Raw genomic sequence first — 21,978 nt, forward strand, 5'->3', positions numbered from 1 at the left:
CCATGCCATACCACGTGACACCGTGGCGTCACGACAGAGGAGAAACGGGGCTCCAACTCGCGCCGTCGCTCGCGGCGTCGCGGCGGTATATAAGCAGCTGCGCTTGTTTCTAGGTGGCTTTGGCTCAACTCTTGCAAGATTGGGCTGGGTGGGAATCGAACCAGTGTATCCGGAGTGTGAGACGGAGACGCTACCACTGAGCCACGAGTACGATGCTTCAAAGCGGTACAAAAGCGCCTCTAGTGAATGCGGTGTTGCCTTATAGAAACGAGCTGTTTAGGCTCAGGCGTGCGTCGCTTGCTCAGGCGCACATTTCATAGCCGCGCCGAACGCTGCGTTGCTCGACGCTCACCGCGTCCAATGCGGGGCGCGTAGTCGCTGCGCCGTAGCCCATTGTCTTACACCCCTTGGCGGGTCGACGGGAACGCTGTCGCGTTCCACTCTTGAAGGCGAAGCAGAGTAACGCATGAGTTGTTTCTTCGTCTTAGCGAACCAAATATAGCCAAGCAACATGAGTTCACCAGGCTAAACAGTGGTTCAACAACTAAAATAAAGGCTAGTACGCTTCGCATCCTGGGCTTAACCTTAGCTAAGCCACAGCCATTTTTTTTTTCAGCACACTAAATGTCTATTTGGTGCCGTTCGAGATTTCGCGAGCCATATCAGAAGAACTGCGAACACCTGTAAAAATATGCAATGCACCGCTCGTGCCAAACTTTCATAGCACGGATATTAGGAGTGGCATCTTAGACGAAGGCGTATTGTTATGAAACACGACTTCGTTGGTTTTATGTGAACGTGGCGCGAAAAACGCGCTCAATGTCAAAATGCGAAACAAAAATTCAACCAACGTGCACTGCTCCTCGCCTTCAGCTACACATTGTTTTATTTTAATGCGAAATCATTAAATGCCCCATTACGCGCGAATCCGGAGCTGTCATCGGCGGCGTTGTCGGAAGATGGTATTAAAAATGGCCGACAGCGCGACGAGTAGAAACACAGTCAAAAATGCTTGGATTGACATCTGACTTGTCAGGCAGGTTTCTGTAAACAAAAACAACCAATAGAATTGAAAAGGAAATTTCGTACATTTCGGTCGGGCTGGGAATCGCGCCCAGGCCTACGAGGTGCAAGACGAGCACGCAAGACGAGCAAGTTGTTCCTAGTGCGTGCATCTTTGCACATGTCACGTCGCTCCTTCCGTCGCTGCCTCCCACATGTCACTTTCTCTTCGGACTTCATCGGTACTGTGTCTACTGCGATTCACTCTCGATGCCAAATCGTGAGTGTAGTGTGCGTAGTGCTTGCGTTATTGCACGCGTCACGTCACTGTCTCTCGCGTATCACTTGGTTTTCGGATTTTATAGGTGCTGTGTCTACTGGGATGCACTCCGAAGTGCCTAACTGAGTGGCATTTGTGAAACATGGTCGCCCACGGAAGCACACCGCTGAAGACGAAGCAAGGGAACTCTAAAAGGAATGCCGTGCAAGCTTACAAAGTTCTCGATGACCTACGGAAGAATACCTAAGCGAAAATATTCCACCAAAGCGACTACAATGCTTTCGCATTCCCACACGTTAGTTGTCTGAAGTGTTTCTACTAAACGTTTTTTTTTTCATTCGGCGAAGTAATTCATAAATACAAAAGCCGCAGTTTCGCTCCAAAGTCGTAGAAATAATAGCGATAGCAAAGTAGAATTACACAGCTACCAGAAGTAAGGTGCTTAGTTTTCTCGGCAGTATAAATTGCAGCAAACATTTCTGTAATTACATGAGCAAGCATGATTTCACGGGCACACAGGCAAACACGAATCGATCGGTCTCAATGGCCACGAAAGGATACGAACACTCGCAGTCACAACGCAGGCGTGATGAAGAACACTGGTAGCGGAAAGCAAACGCCTCCAGCGGCCTCTCACTTCACCGCATCACGGAAACTCGACGTTATAGAACCACCAACGCTATGGGCTCACGGTAACACGGCGCACTCCAAACCACAAGCCGTCTCGTCTGGTGGCTTCGAACATTTCAGGCAACTTCGAATCTTACTTCGTGTAGTTGTGTAATACTTTGCTATCACAATCAATGCGTCGCTTTTCGTGCGAAACTGCGACTTTTTACAGCGAATTTCTATATGGCTAGCCGATTCGTCCGTCCGTCCGTCTGTCGTCTGTACGCTGTAAACTCCTCCGGCACAACCCCATGCGCATGCGCGACGAAAGGAAAACTGAGAGGCGCACGATTGGCCACACCAGTAGTGACGTGATTGCTCTTGGTTACAGCCGAGCGCATGAGCAGCAGTTTCCCTCCGGTTCCGAAATGGGTAGGCCACGTGTCATGCGTACTCCTGAGGAGCAGGCTGCTTTCAATCAGCAACGCTGCAAGCAGAAACGGGAACGAACTCGTCTACGCCATGCCGATGCTGCAGCCCTGGAAGAAGAACAGGTCCGTGCAGCCGAGCGCAAGTTGCAACTGCGTACCAAGGATGCACCAGCCTACCAAGCCGTCGTTTTGAACCGTCGTCATTAACCTAGTGATAAACACCGGGCCCGCACGTTTCCGCTTCGTTCTTTAACCATCTGTGTGGAGTGCTCAGGAGGTGATTTCCTAATTTCTTGTCCTGGATGCAACAAACGAGGTCATTATTTAATAATGGGCAACACTATGAGGATAGATGGAAGGAGGATACATGCATGCGTGCTGTAAGCGTACCCTTATAAACGGGGCGATGGCTTCAGCCACCAAGCTCTGTTTTTGTTTAGCCTGATGTCTTACCTTTAATATTATTTTTGTACACACGGATGTTCCCAGCATCAAACTTTCTGAACCATTAATGAGAACTTAGCTTTTGTATGCCTCTATTGTTCATGGTCTCCCTACTTCCCTGCTGGCAAACCACCAATCGCCTTCCAATAATCTCTGTTTCGGGCATGTTTATTGTCCCCCTGCTACCCGTCAACCGAGGCGCTTTAAGGAGGCCCGGATCCCAAACCAACACCTTCATATTCTAAAAAAGCCCGTTCAATCGTTTTCAATCGTTTCCCTACCGTTAGCACAACTAGCTTAGGCTTCTCCTTCCTTGGTGTGTGTCGCTGTATAACTATGCGTTATGAGCATACTGATCTGGCTTTGAAAAGGCGAGAACTTCATTTTGAAATATCATAAATTGTTTCTTTTTTGCTTTTCTTTGTCGCGCATTTGTGGTTACTCATTGGCTATTTCCTTTCCATTGCCGCCGCCCAGAATATTTTGTCAGCCTGTATTATATTCCTTTGCTGTTATTTGCTGCCATGCTGCTTACTATTCCGGTCCCATACTTGCTGGAAAGCTTGCTAATTATTTCCTTCCACTGTGAATCAATGTATTGAATTTTTTTTCACATTCTTCAGCGGTTTTTTAAAATCAATATTACTCTGAGCTTCCCTCCCTTCAAAACATCATCAGTCTATATGACCTCTACGGCTTTACTTGTAGTCTTCCCATGAGTACCGAATGCGAGCCGCTTCACTGATGTTTGGTTGGCATGGAATTTAGATTTTTCACCTCTGACTTCAAGCAAACAACCGCATTTCTGTATGTATGACCGGGAACCATTACCTATCGTACCTATCATATCCCGAAAGGGATCTGTGTTTCATTATAGCCGCATTTGTTTTTGCTATTTTTGTTTTCCTCTTTATTTACATATGCCTATTGCCCTAGTTTATCCATACCGAGGCATTTCTATTATTTTACCCTAGGCATTTCCTGGCCCTGTATTGCTCGTGTCTGTTCACTGCTTTCATTGAATACGATAACACCTGATTTTCTAACGCTAAAAATCAATCCTAAAGTCTCACCATCCTGCCTACAGATATTAGCCACACGTTACATGTCACTTCGCCTATTGTCAATCAACACAGTGTGAACTCCTAAAACAAACCTGGCAGCTGCTGCTCCATTAGAGCGCGCGCCTGTTGAATCAAACAAAATACCAAATATTGATTAGTTCTAGCCCTCTTTCGACCCATAACATGTACATTATGGACAACAGCGGAGAGAGAGGTCACCTTTGTCTTAGCAGTTTAGAGATAGCCAATTTTCTCCTTGCCCCTTAACTCTTGTCATTCGAAGCAAACAGTATTTTGTCCCTAAGACTGCCTCAAAAGCTGTACAGTCATCGTCTAAGGCTCCTCCTTTATGGATATCGGATATCAAAAAAAAAAATGCTAGGGTTAAATTTCCCGTATGCTCCTGTAATATCTGAAAAGGGACATATAACAGCCTCATTTATTTTTTGGATACTTCTATGCATACTATACTATTGGATACTACGCCATGCCACCTACCGCGAATGGGCAAAATCCGTATACCACGGATAATTCAAGCATTTTTTTAGGCAGCTGAGATATACGAAATTCACTTAAATTGACGCTACTGACAAGCCTCGCACTCACTTTCTAGTGAGAGCCCCCCCCCCCTCCCCAAAGAAAAAAAAGAAAAGAAACTGTAGCGCAAAAGGAAGAAAAAAAGGATGAGATTGGTTGCCGTATCACGCAACCAATCAGAAAAAAATAACGTAGTGAGAACAGTTGCAAAGTTCACATACAGATTTTCATCAAGTAAAGAAAAGGTCGCAGTTTGCGTCCAGTTATTTCTTCTATATTTTCACTTCTATTCGTTTTCGCGGGTATCCGTCTGTACTCCTACAGATCACGAGCACGTAATCGCAACTGCTAAATTGCCAGTATTGCAAATGCGGTGGCAAAAGAGACGTCAATAGCTCTCACGCGCGAAGTGTACAAACATTGTCTAACTGATCGCAGACGCATTCACTGTAGCTTGAAGGAGGCATCGTATAAGCGCTTTGCAAGCATAGAGCAAGACCGATACCAAGGTCGCTTGTTTTGCGCGCGGCTCAGAACCATTATTTCGCGACCCATCTCGCCACTCTGAGCATTTGGCCTTTGAGGGAAAGTCTATGCCAATGCACCCTCCTCTCATCCGACGCCTCAGCCTCGGGCACCGCTTCAGTAGCAGTTCCGTCTCGTTCGCAAATACTTCCACCATGCCTGAGGCCGTCAGCCGAGACCGTGAGCTGTTTGGTGTACCTCCCTCCATACGCGACTAGTGAATTCCCGGAAAGCGCTGAAAGTTCTCTCTTTTTCTCATATTCTTTTGCTTTCCACACTACTTTTAAGTGCTGTTTCGAATTCGCCGGAAATATATCGTGTATCTAGCCGCGTTCATGAAAGCATGCGTACGGGAGACTCCCAAACCGCGATATTATAACCATTGAGAAATACTATGCCATGCCACCTGCCATGATATCACATAGAACTCGAATAAAACCCAAAAACCCGTATACCGCGGATAATTCAAACATGTTTTCAGGCACGCAGGATCGTCTCGGCTGGAATGAACTAAGGTAGCCTAACAGCCCGCAGCGTTAACTGAATGAGCTAGCTTGCATGCTGGGTTCCACAGTCAGAAGATCAAATCCTCGCGTGTGTGTTTGTGTGTGTTTTGAAGCTGAGAAACTTGAACTCACCTCCTCCGTACTCTACATCTCCAGGCTTGGAGTGGCGCCTAACACCGGCAAAAACGCCGAGAGCAAGTGGGGCAATACTAATCGAGGTACAACAAAACTAGGGAGACCCACTAAGATTAAATAAGACACTCCTTCACCAGAACAGGAAATGGCCTCGCCGGTGCAGTATTCAGCCACTTTCTCCCAAAGGACTCACTCAATTACCCAGTGGTCCTCAGTGTCCAGCAGCTGCGGAGCATCTGAGCAAGGCGCAGGTCAGACCTGTAAGGCAGCAGAGGGTGCTAAGAACCTTTGCAACCGGACAGGCCACCAATGGAAACTGACTCTCGCAACGTTTAACACCCGAACCCTCTCGAGTGAAGCTAGCCTAGCAGGACTAATTGAGGAACTGTCAGGCATTGTTTGGGATATCATTGGCTGAGGCTTATACAGTTCTGACAAACGGCCACGTCCTCTGCTATAGAGGACTACCAGATAAAAAGCAGTTCGGAGTAGGATTCCTAATTCATAAAGACATAGCGGGCAACCTTGAATTCTACAGCATTAATGAGAGGGTAGCAGCAGTCGTAATAAAGCTAAATAGGAAGTATAGAATAAAGGTAGTACAAACCTGCGCTCCAACATCCAGTCACGATGATGGAGAATTAGAACAGCTTTATGAAGGCAATGAATCAGCGACGCGAAAAGTGGAAACTGAGCATGCCGAACTCATGGATGACTTCAATGCAAAAGTGGGGAAAAAGCAGGCTGGTGAACAAGCAATTGGCAACTACGGCGTGGATTCTAGGAACAGTCGAGGAGAGATGTTGGTCGAATTCGCCGAAAGGAATAAACTTCCAATAATGAAAACCTTCAGGTAGCGTTGGAAGAAAAAGTGAACCTGGAAAAGCATATTAATGGTGAAACAAAAAATTAAATTGATTTCATACTTTCTGCCGATCCCAGCACAGTGTAGGATGCATAACTGTTAGCTAGGATAAAGTGCAGTGATGGACAGATTAGTGAGGGCTAGGATTCACTTCAATTTGAAGAGAGAAAGGGTAAATTTGGTCAAAAAGAAACAGTCCAACACGGAAGCACTATGGGTAAAAGCAGACCGATTCGGATTGGCAATTTCGAATAAATTTGCAGCCTTAGAATAGCGAGATGATGATGATGACATAGAGGTAATGAATGAAGCCGTAACGAAGCTGGCTTCAGAGGCAGCAGTTGAAGTGGGAGGTAAGGCACCAGGGCAACCAGTAGGCAAGCTCCCCCAAGTAACAAAGGACCGAATAAAGAAACGACAGAGAATGAAAGTATCCAACTCAAGCGATGAGAGAATTCGCGGAATTGTTAAAACTGTGTTATATGTGGTAAATGTATATATATATATATATATATATATATATATATATGTATATATGTGTGTGTGTGTGTGTGTCTGTGTGTGTGTGTGTGTGTGCATAATGTTCAGCGGCGTCTTATTTCATTTGTATTCACTAGAGAACCACACAAGCTACCTCAAGTATTTTTGATCTAGTCACCAGTGGCTCTGTATGTACATGGGTATGGGTGTGCATGTGTATATGCGAGTATGTGGGTTCATGAGACTATATATGTGTATAATGCATATGTGTTTGCATGTATGCTGTTGCCGAATATTCTGTAGGGGGGGGGGGGGGGGGGGGGGCTTCGGGCCTCATCAAGCTGCCTCTAGTGGAGCAGCTTTTACTTGCAGCCTCCTCCATGAAGTAGAAGGAAATAAAGCCATTCTATTCTAATCAAAAAGAGAAAGAAAGGATATTCGAAATTATAACATCATAAAGACTGAGGAAGCAGTACAAAATGGACGCATCCTAAAAACAGTGAGATGGACACTAGGCGTCGGACAAACTGAGACGTATGCACTGTAAGATGGGGCGATATCGTCAGCAATTTCGAAGATATAGTAAAAGCAGCGGAATAATTCTTTACTGACCTCCACAGTAGCCAGAGGAGCCACAATACCTCTATTCAAAGTAATAATGAACAGGTCAGGTAGGTTAGGTTAGGTATAGCGATGAAGTGAGAATGCCCTTGCCAGACACGAAAGGAGAAAAAGCTGCAGGAGAAGTTGGAGTTCCAGTGGATTTAATCAAAGATGGTGCAGACATGATGCTTGAATAACTACCTGCCCTTTATACAAACTGCCTGTCGACTTCAAGGCTCCCAATGAACTGGAAGAATGCCAACATTATACTAATCCAAAAAAGGGAGACATTAAAGAATTGAAAAATAATAGGCCCATTAGCTTATTTTCCATATTATATAAAATATTCACCAAGGTCCAATAAAATAAGAGCAACATTGGACTTTAGTGAACCAAGGAAACAAGCAGCTTTCAGGAAGGTGTACTCTTCAAGCATCCATGTCATCAATCAGGTAATCGAGAAATCCGCGGAGTAGAATCAGCCTGTCTATATGGCTTTCATAGATTACGAAAAGCCATTTGATTCAGACAAAGTACCAGCAGTCATAGAGGCATTACGTAAGTAAGGAGTAGAGGACGCTTACGCAAATATCATGGTAAGTATCTACAAAAATTCCACAGCAACCCTAATTCTCCACAAGCAAAGTAGGAAGATATTTATAAAGACAGGGGTCAGACAAAGGGGACACAATCTCTCTAATGCTATTCACTGCATGCTTGGAAGAAATATTCAAGCTATTAAACTGGGAAGGCTTAGGAGTAACGATCAACGGCAATTATCTCAGCCACCTTAGATTTGCAGATGACATTGTGCTGTTCAGTAACACTGGGGACGAGTTACAACAAATGATTGAGGACCTGAACAGAGAGAATATAAGAGTGGGGTTGAAGATTAATATACAGAAGACAAAGATAATGACCCATAGCCGAACAAGGGAACAAGAGTTCAGGATCTCCAGACAGCTTCTAGAGTCTGTGAAGAAGTACGTTTGCCCAGGTCAATTACTCACGGGGGACCCTGATCATGAGAAGAAAATTTACAGCATAAAAATGGGTTGGAGCGCATTCGACAGACGGTGTCAGATCCTGATTGGAAGCTTAGCATTATCATTAAAAAGAAAGGTGTACAATCAATGCATTCTACTGATGTTGAAATATGGGGCAGAATCTTGGAGACTGACAAAGAAGCTCGAAAACTAGTTAAGGACCGCGCAAAGAGCGATGCAACGAAGAATGTTAGGCGTAACGTTAAGGAGACAGGAAGAGAGCGGTGTGAATCAGAGAGCAAACAGGGATAGCCGATATTCTAATTGACATTAAGAGAAAGAAATGGAGCTGGGCAGGTCATGTAATGCGTGGGTTAGATAACCGGTGGTCCATTATGATTACATAATGGGTGCGAAGAGAAGGAAAGTGCAATTGGTATCGGTTGTCGCAGGACATGGGCAATTGGAGATCGCAGGGAGAGGACTTCGTCCTGCATTGGACACAAAATAGGATGATGATCATGATGGTGATAATGATAATGATGATATTTCAATTCATTGAGTAAGAAGAAGTGAGTTATCATCCAGGCGCCCACGGTGTTTGAAGCCAATCTAAATTTACCCCGATAGGCCATTATCTTGTTCCCCTGCTTCCAGTTTTAAGTGCCTGCATTTGTATCCTGTATATTACCGATGTAGCGTTCAATGGTGTATATGGGTGACTTCTATCTTGTCACCTTTACTTCTATAAATTACGAGCGAAAAATACAACCTTAAAGCCACGAGCTCCAACTTCAAACTAGCAGAGAAAAATATGTCTAGCGATAACATATGGAAACTGATTTCACTGTGGGAGAGCTGAGGCATCTACTAGTTTTTTCATTCTCCATTCGCTGAAGCCAGATAGATTAACTTTATTAGAAGAATAACCAGAAGAATCGCTAATGGTCGGGGCCCCTAGTCTAAAGCACCACTGGCTCTTGCCGTCTTCTCAGCTCTTTGTATCAGCTTGAGCTGGTTCACTGAAATCTGTCATCTATCAATTACTTCCGCGCACCAAGAAGAGTGCTTTTTTGTTCACTAAGCAGGTAAATCCAAGCTCACATACATGAAGTCCTCAATCTAAATTTTGACTATGCAGAGTACAAACTGCGCAGCACCTATTTCCTTTTGGACGAAAAAAATGTAAAATTAACTTTTTGTCTGTCTCGCATCAGTACTCACGAACTCTGACTAATTCGTATTGTTTAGGTGGTAAACAAAGACATCTTTTTCCCGAAGTTCCTGCAGCACCTGTCAATGTCAATGACGGCTCTACTCACAGCTAACACATGATGGGTAAAACATTATCATCTTTCTTAAATTTCTTATCATCTTTCTTAAAGATAGTTCATTGGATATTTAGATCGCATGGTGGGCACGTCTTTTATATTACCACTTAGGTAGCTCATTTGACGGAGGACCCATGTTTGGCATGTGTAATTACTTATGCCATGTACTGTCAGGCACAAAAGAAACGAAATTGCATTTCTAAAATTCACAGGACAGTCATTGCATGTTTTTTCTTCAAGTACACCTGTAACGTTGTTGTTTCGTCAAAGTTTCACGGTGTATGTTTCCCCTTGCGTATATAATTTTACTTGTGTGCACCGCACTTGCACAGTTCTATCGTGAAATGGAACGCTGGAATTGACTAGAACTTTTCATGAACTAAACAAAAATATCAACTGTCCCTGTGTGCTGAGGTGGTCACTGACACAGCGCTATAGAAACGAAGCCGAACACTTTGTACGAACAGCCCTGTCCTCGCTACTTCGCATTCGAGGTTATCAAGTAAACTCTTGAGCGGCCACGATCGCTTCTAAATATGATGAAATCGTGAAGCTCTTGCCGACCAAGGTATTTAGTCCCTCTAAGTACGGTTGCTTTTGTCGTCAGAGGTGACTCACTGTGATAAGGCGCACGACGTACATATGTAACGAGGGCACGGGCAACATTTGAACTTCGCGTCGTAACCACACTTAAATCTGTAACGCGGTCAACCTTTCATCGCTGTTATTCTGCGTACAGAACCAGCTCAATACATTGTCACCATTGGCGTTCTGCACACATGTGATCTCTGTACTCTGGAGCCAGTGATTCGCACGTGCTGTTTTGCATAAGGTTTATTCCCTCTATCTTTCCCTCTCTCGTATATAGGGTGTCTCTATTTAGCCTACGCAGAATTTTAAAATGCCCACTGTGGCAAAATGCACGATTTTATTCCTTGAGCTGGAGTACTCGAACAGGCGGATAATAATTATGTGACAGCTTAGGCGAGAAATTATGTTTCTTGGCAGAAAGGGGGAAAAAGTGGGGGGGGGCGAATAAATGTGCCAGACACTCAAGTGTGCCAGCGGAATGAAGTTATTGAGTGCGGAAAATTTCCATCCTTGCCCCCAGTTTTCTTCGCTTTAAGAACCGATGGACGCCTACCACTTATTTAAGTCTTCATGTTCGCCGTTTTGGGTCAACGCCGTTAAATATCCGCACCTGCGTTGTGTAAAAGGTAGGGGGAAGGCAGTAGAAGGAATGCAGCCGCAATGGGTAAAGTGAAGCATCTTGTGCATGCTACAACGGGTGTGTAACAACAGGGTACACAAATGGCGTCATGAAATGTCCAATTCAAGCATTAAATGCCCTACGTGCCTAACGTAAGCCACGAGTGGTGGCGTTCCTAAGGCCTATTTTGGCAATCATTAGCAATCACTCTGTCGTGCTGCTCAAATCTTTCGTGTCATTTGTGAACCCGTGTGCCAACCGCCAGGGGGGGGGGGGGAGGAGGGTGAGGGGCATGGCCGAGAAAGCGTACAATTACTGGAGCAAATTACACATTGGTAGGCTTTATAATTACTAATAAACGCCAGTTCGGGTTTGAATAAATATAACTGCCATGAAATAGGGAGCTCAGAAACGCGACCATTCCTGCTTAGGACAAATGTACCGCCCTGCTATACCCCTCTGAATGCCGCGCGTGAGATTAAATTAAGTTCTGAACGCGTCATGCTGCTGCTGCTGTTGATTATTATTATTATTATTATTATTATTATTATTATTATTATTATTATTATTATTATTATTATTATTATTATTATTATTATTATTTACTGGAATTCTGTTTGAAACGGGGTGAGGCCGAATGATCACCTTACTTGCTCGATTTAAACAGGTATGATTACAATATTGTCATTCTAGCAGTTTTGCATACTGTTTTCTAATCTTTTTTTCCCTTTGTCAAACCTTCTCTATCTACATTGTGCCGCTGCCTATGCCGGTACATAATCCCGTCGTATCGATCTCTTCCCTACCTTTTTTTCCACCTGTACTCTAAACGTCTTCTGCTTATCTCAACTGCTTACCGATTGATGGTTCCGTCCACTTTATATACAAGCGCTTCCGGAAGGTGTATGTTGCGTACGGGTCTCGCTGTCCGGATTCCTTCGCATTCCATTAGGACGTACTCAGTGCTCTTAGTATTTTTTTTTCTGCAGCATACACATAGCTCATCTTATTGCTAATATTTGCTGCGATATGTCTTAGTCCTTGGGCAACCAGCTCGTGCCTCAAAGAGCAAGGCACTTTCCTTCGTGTTATCGTACAAACTTTCCTTTTTTTTCTTATTCTTGTGAATCTTCATGGTCTTTTTCGTTTCCTTTATTTGCATTCAATTCGCTGTCTCTGTTTTTACCACTGTCTTTCTGACTACTCGTTTGTCTATCTACGCTTCAATCACGCTGCACTTAGATGCCAACTTTCTTGACCTCTTCCTCCATTCTGTGTCCACGCTTTCTAGGTACAGATACTTGTGCACTTTAGTCGCCCATTTCTTTTGATTCAAGTTCCTGTGCCTTTCTTCAAAACTAATTTTGCTCTCCGCTTCTCTGACTTCAAACGAGGCCCTACTCATGTCTCCTCGCGCTGCCTAGTTTATGATCTTGCCGTGGGCTCCCAATGCCAACCGGTCCGCCGATTTTTGTTAACTTCCAATCCGAACAACAAACCCTATTTTAGGCACAGAAAGTCACTTGTGACCATTGGTGCTGGCACCATGACACGTTTCCAGATCCTACGCACCACTTCACGTTCATTGTGGCCCCAAAGTGCCCGAAGTATTATTATTGCTCCATTCGGCTTCCGTTTTATTTCCAGGAAATCTTGTTGGTTGCTTGAGTAAGTCTTTCCTTCCTATATGTACAGGCCAAGGTATTTATATTGCTTGACTATGGCAGTGACTTGCTGTTGAATTGACACCACGTAGACACTCGTCTCTTCATTTAAGGTCATAATTCCCGATGTCCCTGTGCTAATGTAAGGCCTCAATTTCTCGTTGTGTTGTCACATATATTTGCCTGTGCCCCACACTGTATGTGCTTCATTACTGCAGCATTGTGCTTTCCCTTTATTTTCAGCTTCTGTTAGTAAGTGTTTCAGTAAGTCTTTCTTCCGTTTATTTATACGCCAAGGTATTTATATTGCTTGAATATGGGTATGCCGTGCTGTTGAACTGACTCCACGTAATTACACCTCTCCTCATTTTTGATCACAATTCGCGATTTGTCTGTGCTAAACTTGCCTATATCTCGCGCTACATTGACACAGATATCCACAAGTGTCCGTCAATGCCTTTCATTGTGCGTTGGTAGCACTACGTCGTCTGCATACATCAGTGCGGGGACCTTCTTTTGCACCTTTTGTCGATTAGGCGTGTATGATCAATGAAATCCTCATTGTCTGTGTTTCAGATGTTTTTTCTATACCCTTAACGTAAACCGTGAACAAGAGTAGTGACAGAGGGCATCCTTTCTACACTCCTTGGTGAATTTTTGCCACTTCAATAAAATTTCGAACTTCCCATACTATGTTTACTTGGTTTCCCCATATATCTCCCTCGGCAGCTCCATGAAATCGTTATCTATGCCTTCGTGCCTCAGAATATCCCATAACAACTCCCCGTCTACGTTGTCGTAGGCTCCCTTAGAATCTAGAAATGCTATCCATAACGATCCATTACGAGCTACTGATATCTGTATACACTGAGTCAGAACAAAACATATAATCTTAGAGTGCGCCAGTCCATTTCGACAGTAATAGTTGGGTGCAGTCTGGATTGCATTGCGATTCTATATAGCACCGACGTTGTTGTGACTGGCTTGCATGACCTTGTGCTATTCTTATGACCTTTGCCTTTGTAGAAGTAGGATCATCTTGCTTTCATGACATACAACCGCAATTTTCTTCGTTCTAATCAGAGTCATCAGTGCCTTCCTATTAGGACAATGCTTTTTGATTAGCCGTATCAGAATTTTAATGGGCCCTGCAACCGTATTTTTAGGGACATTTTCTTCTGCATTTTTCCAATAGGAGCTTCCTATGTTAAATTTTGATCTCTCAAGCTTCTCTGTTGTTGCTGAATCTGTTTGAATGTGAATTAGGCCTTCTCTTGTGTCAAAATTAGCCTGAATAGTGTATGTGATGTACTGCAACGCATCGTCTCCTTCGAAGATGTTACCTTCTTCATCCAATATAGCCGTCTGCTATTATGCGTGGATCGACAATGACACCATCAGTGCGCCCGACACCTGCATCATCAAGTACTGGCTCATTCCTCTACACAATAATACCGAAAAAGCGCAATACATTTTCTTTTTCGTTTGTAAGAACATTTACACACCTATAATACAGCTATTAGGTGTCGTACTGTCTAATCTTGCAATCCTGCATGCGTCCTATTAGTATTACAGTCGGTTCATCAAATGTGGCAGGAGCGAATTCTCATTCCTTTATCTTGCCGCCCTAGTCTCTTCACGCCATTTCTCGACCCTGTGTGTTGAACGCCGGAGCGCCATAGCAGAGCAAACGTGAAATCTCTGGTACGGCTGTAGTGAAATGTACTCCAGTTGCAATGATATAAGTAAACTACTATAACCCCTTCTCGGTACGTGAAGTTTTAGCAAGCAAGCCAACGACAACAATAATAAAGACGTTTGACCTGGAAAGCTTATGCTGCTTCCTCACAAAAGAAACCGCACAGTTTAAGAATAATCCAGTTTCATACAAGTACCAGATTTGACTAGTTTTTTCGGCACAAATAAAGACCGGTAACCACGAGTCTAGGTCATGGTGCAGCTCAGAACTAATTATTCATGAACTTAGGGCGCAACAATGATTAGGTCAGTATATTCTGTGGCCACTGGGAATTTGACTTGCTTTGTAAATTTGAAGTCGAGGGTCGGTGTCCGACTTCCATCTTATCTAACATGCTGGATTGTACGCATCCGCGCCTTAGTGTGTTATAATCTTGTGGCATATGCAAACAAAACGCCGCTCTTGGGTGTTGGAGCTCGTATTATCAAGTCCGTGCTTTAGCCCTTCTCTGTAACTATCTCATTTTTGCGGATGGCGTCTCCTAAATAGCAGTAGCAGCAAGTGAATCAGCAAGTGAAGCAAGTAGCATCAAGCACCAGCCTTGTGATTTTCGGAAGCGTGCTTCAGAGCGCTCTCCAGCGTCCGCAGCGGTATGTCGCACTTTCCAATGTGGCCCCATTTGCCCGCCCGGTCGCCAGCTGACTTCGGATGTCCGTTGTTTCTTCGGCAGCACACGGGATCATCACACACTGCGTTACTCCCCGGTGAGTACTCCGGATCGTAGTGCGTGTCCGAGATGTGCAACACTTTCACTTGTTTCTCCACGTTTTCGTCTTCGTCGTCCTCCACCTGTCATAGAGAAAGTTTGACAACAATTAATGCGCTAGTAAATACCATTGATATTGCTGGTCACAACACAGTGCAAAAGGGAGGTCGCAAGTTAACGCTTGAAAGGATGAAATCCGCAAGAAAAAAAGAAACGCCTTTACCCACCACGATAGCCTAATGACTACAGCAATGCACTGCTTAGCTCGAGGTCACCGTTTTGATCCGGGCACCGGCGGCCTTGTTTCCATGGCAGTGCCATGGAACAATGCCCATGTGCGTCGATTTAGGTGCACGTTAAAGAACCCCAGTTGACCAAGGTTATTTCCGAGTCCTCCTCAGAGTAACCCGCAGTGTTTGCTTAGCGGCTATGTTGTTGGGCTGCTAAGCAGGAGATCGCGGGATCGAATGCCGGCACGGCGGCCGCACTTCGATGGGGGCGAAATGCTAAAACACCCATGCACTTAGAGGTAGTTGCACGTTAGAGAACTTCAAATGGTCCAAATTTTCGTAGTCCCCCACTACGGCATGAATAATAATCAGAATGTCGTTTTGGCACGTTAGACCCAATAATTTTTTTGAGTCCCCAACAATGGCGCGCCTCATAATCAGACCAAGTTTGGCATGCCATTTCTCAGAATTTATTTTTAATAAACATCATCTCCTATTGGAAATCCTTTCGACGGCGGGAGTTAGCGTGACATCACAAGCAAGTAGGAAAGTGATTCGACCTGCAGTTGACGTTGATCAAAGACAGTTTATTCCTAAGCCAGTTGTGGGTGAGAAACCAACATATAATTGATTGTGAAATTTCATTGACGTCAATTAGAGCTTGAATCAGCTTCCAACTTTTTGAAGAGCCTACATGTGGATTTGATGTTAAAGAGATCCGCACAATGTGAAAATCCACTTCGGTGAGAAATATTTGCTCGAGCGGCACGCCAATGCGAAGGCGAGTAGCGAGCGAGCGATAGCACGCGCCGGTATAATTTGATGCGGTTACTACTATGTATTGAAATTCCCCCTGCGCGAGCGTGATGTAGTACTACCGCACGTGCTGAAGGTGGACGGGCTGCCAACGGCACTCTATGGCGTCACTCCTCGCGTGAGAGGAGTGTGAGGATCATGGGGCTTTAAACGGCAGAAGTTTCGGGATCGATCCACGAGAATGGCTGGAAACTGATGTAAAAGAGGAGTCCGTGACCGGAATGGACGCAAATGTTGTTGCGTATGAAGGTACGTAAAAAACAATTTCCAGTCTGCACTCGCACTTGGTCGTGCATTCAACTATTGGTTCTCTCTATTTTTTTTAGGGATGACGTGCGATATTTTCCTTGAACTTAAAAGAAGTAGGTGCTACATTGTTCAGTTAACTCTTTGCAAGCTTCCAATAGACCGCTGTAGACCGGTGTTAGCGCTACTTGTGGATCGTACAAATCAACATCCATGGAGAAGGAAAATTGCTTTCACAGCTCTCTCGGACAAGTGGCGCTATAGCGTAAATCTAATTCAATCTTTTTTCGATTTATATTCTGTCATCCTTCGTGATTGGTCTGGAAATTTCGGACCACCCCCACATCGGCAGTCTGTCACGCCAGGAGACAAATGCGAAAACTTCCCATGTAATTATACGAGATCTGCCTCAACGAAAGAAAGGTAAGTTGTCTCCGATTGTTCGCCATTTCCGCCATAAGCCCTCTACTGTTGATCGAAATTTTAGGGCTGCCACCGCTGTTTGTCATGTGACGCCACGTGACACAATATCGCGAAACACAATATCGCGAAAACACAATATCCAAGTGACGTGCATGCATTAAAGATCCATTAATAGGTTGGAATTTACTCAAAGGTTTCAGGTATAGCTGGAGGCTGCCACGTTCCGAACTAAATACGATATGGCTAACCGACGATCATTCTGCCACTGGCTGCATGGAGCTGCCCACGAGAATGGATTTCTTTGTTTTTAATAAACAAGTTTGCCCGGCAGTATCGCGACGTCTAGCCTTTCATGCACGTCTGCGATATCCCTCTGCCGGCTCTTCCTGGATGAGGGCCTGTTTTACCGGCATTTCTCACTGCTCGTTGCCCGTCGCCCCCCATTTCCGGCTAGCTACCATCATGCAAGCAAGGAGAAGCGGACCAAGCGCAGACGCCAGCGCTACTTTCCCGCGGTCAATAACTTTCACTGTGCTAGCTCGGCGCCAGCGAAACTCTCTCTTACGCTTATTTCTCGCCTATTGTTTGTAAATTAAATAAAGAAACATGTCAAGATATGCGAAGCCATTCGCTTTGTACGCAAATATATATGGCCTCCTATAAAAGGAGAGCGTTGGATTGACCTGTTCAAACAACGCGGTGCGTCACCACCCTATGCTTCCTTCGGCGGTCAAGTAAATTTCATGCCAGAAAATGGGAATCAAGTCAGAACGCCATAGTTGTGCTTTTAGCATTCAAGTCAATAAGCAAAAATTATATACAGTTAAGCATCGAATAACAAACTCGATGGGATCACAAAAGTGAATAATTGCATCGAAAGCACCCGAAAAACTCGTGCGAATGCCCTGTTATTCATTTGTAAGAGGATAGCAACGAATGACTATAAGCTGCTTCGGCTTTGTCGAACTAAGAAATCGTGAACCTAGGGTGCGATCTTGTACGCGCTCCAAAATAGAACGGAAGCTGTCCGTTCCACCGAGCCGCACATGATTGGTCGATTTGAATCGTGACGAACGCCATGACGTCAATTGTGACGTGATCGCTGTTGTCAGTCCTTCCGTGTCGTCTGCTATAGGACGAACGCAAAGGAACGGACCGCCTATTTCCTGACGTAAAGAACGGACCGCCTCAGTTCAATCGTGGAACGCGTACAAGATCTCACCTCAGGTTTGCACTGAGAAGGTGCGTTTTAACTTATCTTCAACACAACAGATTGCGCCATAACCTAGAACCAATCTTGAGCTTCCTGATGCACAGCAATGGGCAGTTTCGTATAAAAGAAAAATTGCTCGCTTCAAACTCGCATAGCAAAATGTCTGCTGTAGCAGCACACGAATTAAATGTGAGACATTTACCATCAGTTTTTCTTTGAAGCGCTGCTGCGCCCGCGTTTTCGCGCAGAATAGTAGAGTGGGCGCTGTGTTCAGTTTGCATAGTTGTTCCCAGGTTTTAATTGTATTCTGTTTTGTGCACGTGTCGCGCAGTTAAGCGCACTTTTTTAAATAAAAACCTCGTTTTTGATGTTTAATTTTGTTGAATTCCTGCTTTAGTGCACTGAAATTTCCCCACCTTCAAGCGAAATTCAAATTTACACCAAGTTCTTACATGTACTTGCCATGCTGTGCGAAACTACCACTACAATAGTTTCACAGCACAACTCTTTGACGCCCGTTCATGCGCTTCGCGGCGTTGTGCTCCCTGGACTTAATGGAAGTCGTCATTAGCGCGCTGCTCCAGCTGCGCGCTCTCCTGCTGCCATCTCTCGCGCCCGGCTCGACTCTTGCTCTCCCCTTGTGCTCCAAAGGCGGATCGTGTCTTCTCGCCTAACCGCTCACACCCTTCCTCCGCGTACGCCGTTTCGGTTACTCTCGCTACTACCGTCCATTCTGCCTTCGCCCTTCGTTCTGTCGCTGTCGCGGCTCTGCCGTGGTGCCACCGGCAAGTGTTCCTTGCCGCCTCGCGCGTGATCCACGGCTCTCCACTCCTCCGTTTGTGCGTCGCGTGGCTGTAGGGCTCTCAACCGTGTCTCTCGCTTCCCCTCAGTGGCATTTGTTGCCTGTGGCAGACCTTGCGACTAGCTGTCCTTCTCCCGCCTCCACTCTTGCCCTATACTTCGCCTTACCTGGCGCGGAGGCATGCGGTGGCTCGAAAGAGAGTTATAGCGCTTCGTGCCCTTACTTATACTTCCCACCCCAACCTTGCCCGCCCACATTGAGGCCTGTCTGTGAGTGAATGCGTGTGTGACTTCTACTCAATACCCCTATTCACCCTTCGTTTCCTCATCCCACCTCAGGAGAAACATGAAATAATAATTGCTAATCTCCGCCGCCCTCTCCACGGCGGTGACCCACTATACTTTGGCACGACGACGTGTCGCCGGAGCGCCGACTCGATAGCAGCGGATGGCGGTGTATGCTGCCCGATCCGAAACGCAGAACCGCCTTCGTACGGCACTGCGTGTTGTGTGTGTAGTTGCCTGTAGTTGAAACAAGGCAGCAGCTGCGCTCAAAGATCGCATTACCAAGAAGCGTAATTGTCGGTCAATTTTTTTCTCATCACTGTAACTGCAAGTGTAGAAAATCGGGAGTGTAGGTTCACTTTGCACCCACATTAAGCAGGAAAATCATTTAATTCTATGTACGGGTGCTATAATAATCAATCGGCCAGTTACCTTTGCCTTACTTAGCCGCCTCGATGTCTTGGAATTTCTCCATCTAATTAACCGTTACCTAATAAAGTGCCGTGAATGCAGCATTTCACTTCTTTTACATTCGTTCCATTTAGACCATTCATCTTACTCTCTACGCATCAGATGTCCTGCCCATCTCTGTTTTCCGTCTTGTACGTGAGGTAGTTTATTACTAATATTTGAGATGTTGTTGCAATTTCATATTATCTGTTTTGCAACTTAACGTATTTTTGAATTTATTTCAGGTCTCATTTATATTCGTAACTATCTGGTAAAAGCCCCTAGAGGGCCTGTCTCATGTCTGAAATATTAGGCACAAAAATCAGCTGTAACCATTTGTCACCTAATCTGAACTGTTTTCCTCATGTTTCCGAACGTCATACGCATAATTTCCCGCTTCGCTTTTCGTGCCATGTTTCTTTAACAAGAACTCGCGTGTTTGTTTTTCACCCAGTAATAGATAATATTTTTTCTCACGTCACCTAATACTACCTCCTCTCTGTTGGAACTCAGCCAGCAGTTTGTATGGCCGTTGGGTGAAGGCTGATGTCATAGAAGCCGTTATGAGTGTTTTACGCAACAACATGCATACAGTTCGCTACTTCTAATCAATTACAATTTAGTAGTATTGTAATTAGCTCATTGCTTCTTTTATTCAGTAACGCTCATCATCATCTTCATCATCAGCCTGCTTAAGCCTACTGCAGGGCAAAGGGCTCTCCCATACTTCTCCAACTACTCCTTTCATGTACAAAGTGTGGCCATGTCATCCCTGCAAACGCCTTAATCTCATCCGCCCACCTAACTTTCTGCCGCCCCCTTCTACGCTTTCCTTCCCTTGGAATCCAGTCCATAACCCTTAATGACCATCGGTTATCTACCCACCTCATTATATGTCCAGCCCATGCCCCATTTCTTTTTCTTGATTTCAACTAAGATGTCATTACCTCGCTTTTTTTCCCTCACCCAATCTGCCCTTTTCTTATCACCCATTATTCTTCTTTCCCTAGCTCGTTGCGTTGTCCTCAATTTTAGTGGAACTCTTTTCGTAAGCCTCCAGGTTTCTGCCCCGTACGTGAGTAATGGTAAGACACAGCTGTTATACACTTTTCTCTTGAGGGATAATGGCAACCTGCTGTTCATGATCTGAGAATACCTGCGAAACGCAACCCAGACGATTCTTCTGACTATTTAGCCTCATGATCCGGATCCGCGGTCACTACAATGCCCTAAGTAGATGTATTCCCTTACCACTTCTATTGCCTCGCCACCTATCGTAAACTTCTGTTCTCTTTCGAGACTGTTAAACGTTACTTTAGTTTACTGCAGAATAATTTTTAGACCCATCCTTCTGCAATGTCTCTCCAGGTTAGTGAGCATGCCTTGCAATTGGTCCCCTGAGTTACTAAGTAATGCAATATCATCAGTGAATCTCACGTTACTAAGGTAGTCTCCAATAAATCTTATCCCCAATTCTTCCCAATCCAGGTTTCGGAATACCTGCTGTAAACACGCTTTGAATAGTATTGGAGGGATCGTATCTCCCTGCTTGACGCCTTTCTTTATTGCGATTTTGTTGCTTTCTTTATGGAGGACTGCGGGGGCTGTGGAGCCGCCAGAGATACTTTCAGTACTTTTACATACGGCTGGTCTACACCCTGATTCCGTAATGCCTCCATGACTGCTGAGATTTCAGCTGAATAAAACGCTTTCTAGTAATCAATGGAAGCTATATATAGGGTTGGTTATATTCCGCACATTTCTCTATCCCCTGATTGATAGTGTGAATATGGTCTGTTGTTGAGTAACCGTTACGGAATCCTGCCTGCTCCTTTAGTTGACAGAAGTCTAAGGTGTTCCTGATTCTGTTTGCAATTACCTTAGTAAATAATTTGTAGGCAGCCGACAGTAAGCTGATCGGTCTATAATTTTTCAACTCTTTGGCGTCCCCTTTCTTATAGATTCTTCCAAGATTAGCGTTCTTCCAAGATTCCGGTACGCTTGAGGTCATGAGTCATTGCGTATACAGGGTGGCCAGTTTTTCTAGAACATTCTGCCGACCGTCCTTCAAGAAATCTGCTGTTACCTGATCCTCCCCAGCTGCCTTTCACCTTTTCCACCTTTCACCTTTCACCTTTCACCTTTCACCTTTCACCTTTGTAGAACTCCCAAAGCTTTCTCTACCTTTTCCGGCGTTACTTGTGGGATTTCAAATTGCTCTAAACTATTCTCTGTTCCATTATCGCCGTGGGTGCCACTGGTACTGCATAAATCTCTATAAAACTCCTCAGCCACTTGAACTATCTGATCCATATAAGTAATGATATTGCTGGCTTTGTCTCTTAACGCACACATCTGATTCTTGCCAATTCCTAGT

General features: G+C 44.8%; 1 protein-coding gene across 7 annotated transcripts in view; it reads right to left on the minus strand.

The window, feature by feature from the left end:
• The window catches only part of LOC135909515 (sphingomyelin phosphodiesterase-like), a 243,096-nt gene that overhangs the window by 44,127 nt on the left and 176,991 nt on the right, over nucleotides 1-21,978 (minus strand). For all 7 annotated transcript variants that reach the window (XM_070538348.1, XM_065441491.1, XM_065441489.2 and 4 more), the window contains one exon: nucleotides 14,972-15,220. In XM_070538348.1, the coding sequence (XP_070394449.1) occupies nucleotides 14,972-15,220 (249 nt within the window). The remainder of the gene's footprint in view (nucleotides 1-14,971; nucleotides 15,221-21,978) is intronic.

The sequence above is a fragment of the Dermacentor albipictus genome, chromosome 5 (genome assembly GCF_038994185.2).
Source record: "Dermacentor albipictus isolate Rhodes 1998 colony chromosome 5, USDA_Dalb.pri_finalv2, whole genome shotgun sequence".
Classification (NCBI taxonomy): domain Eukaryota; kingdom Metazoa; phylum Arthropoda; class Arachnida; order Ixodida; family Ixodidae; genus Dermacentor; species Dermacentor albipictus.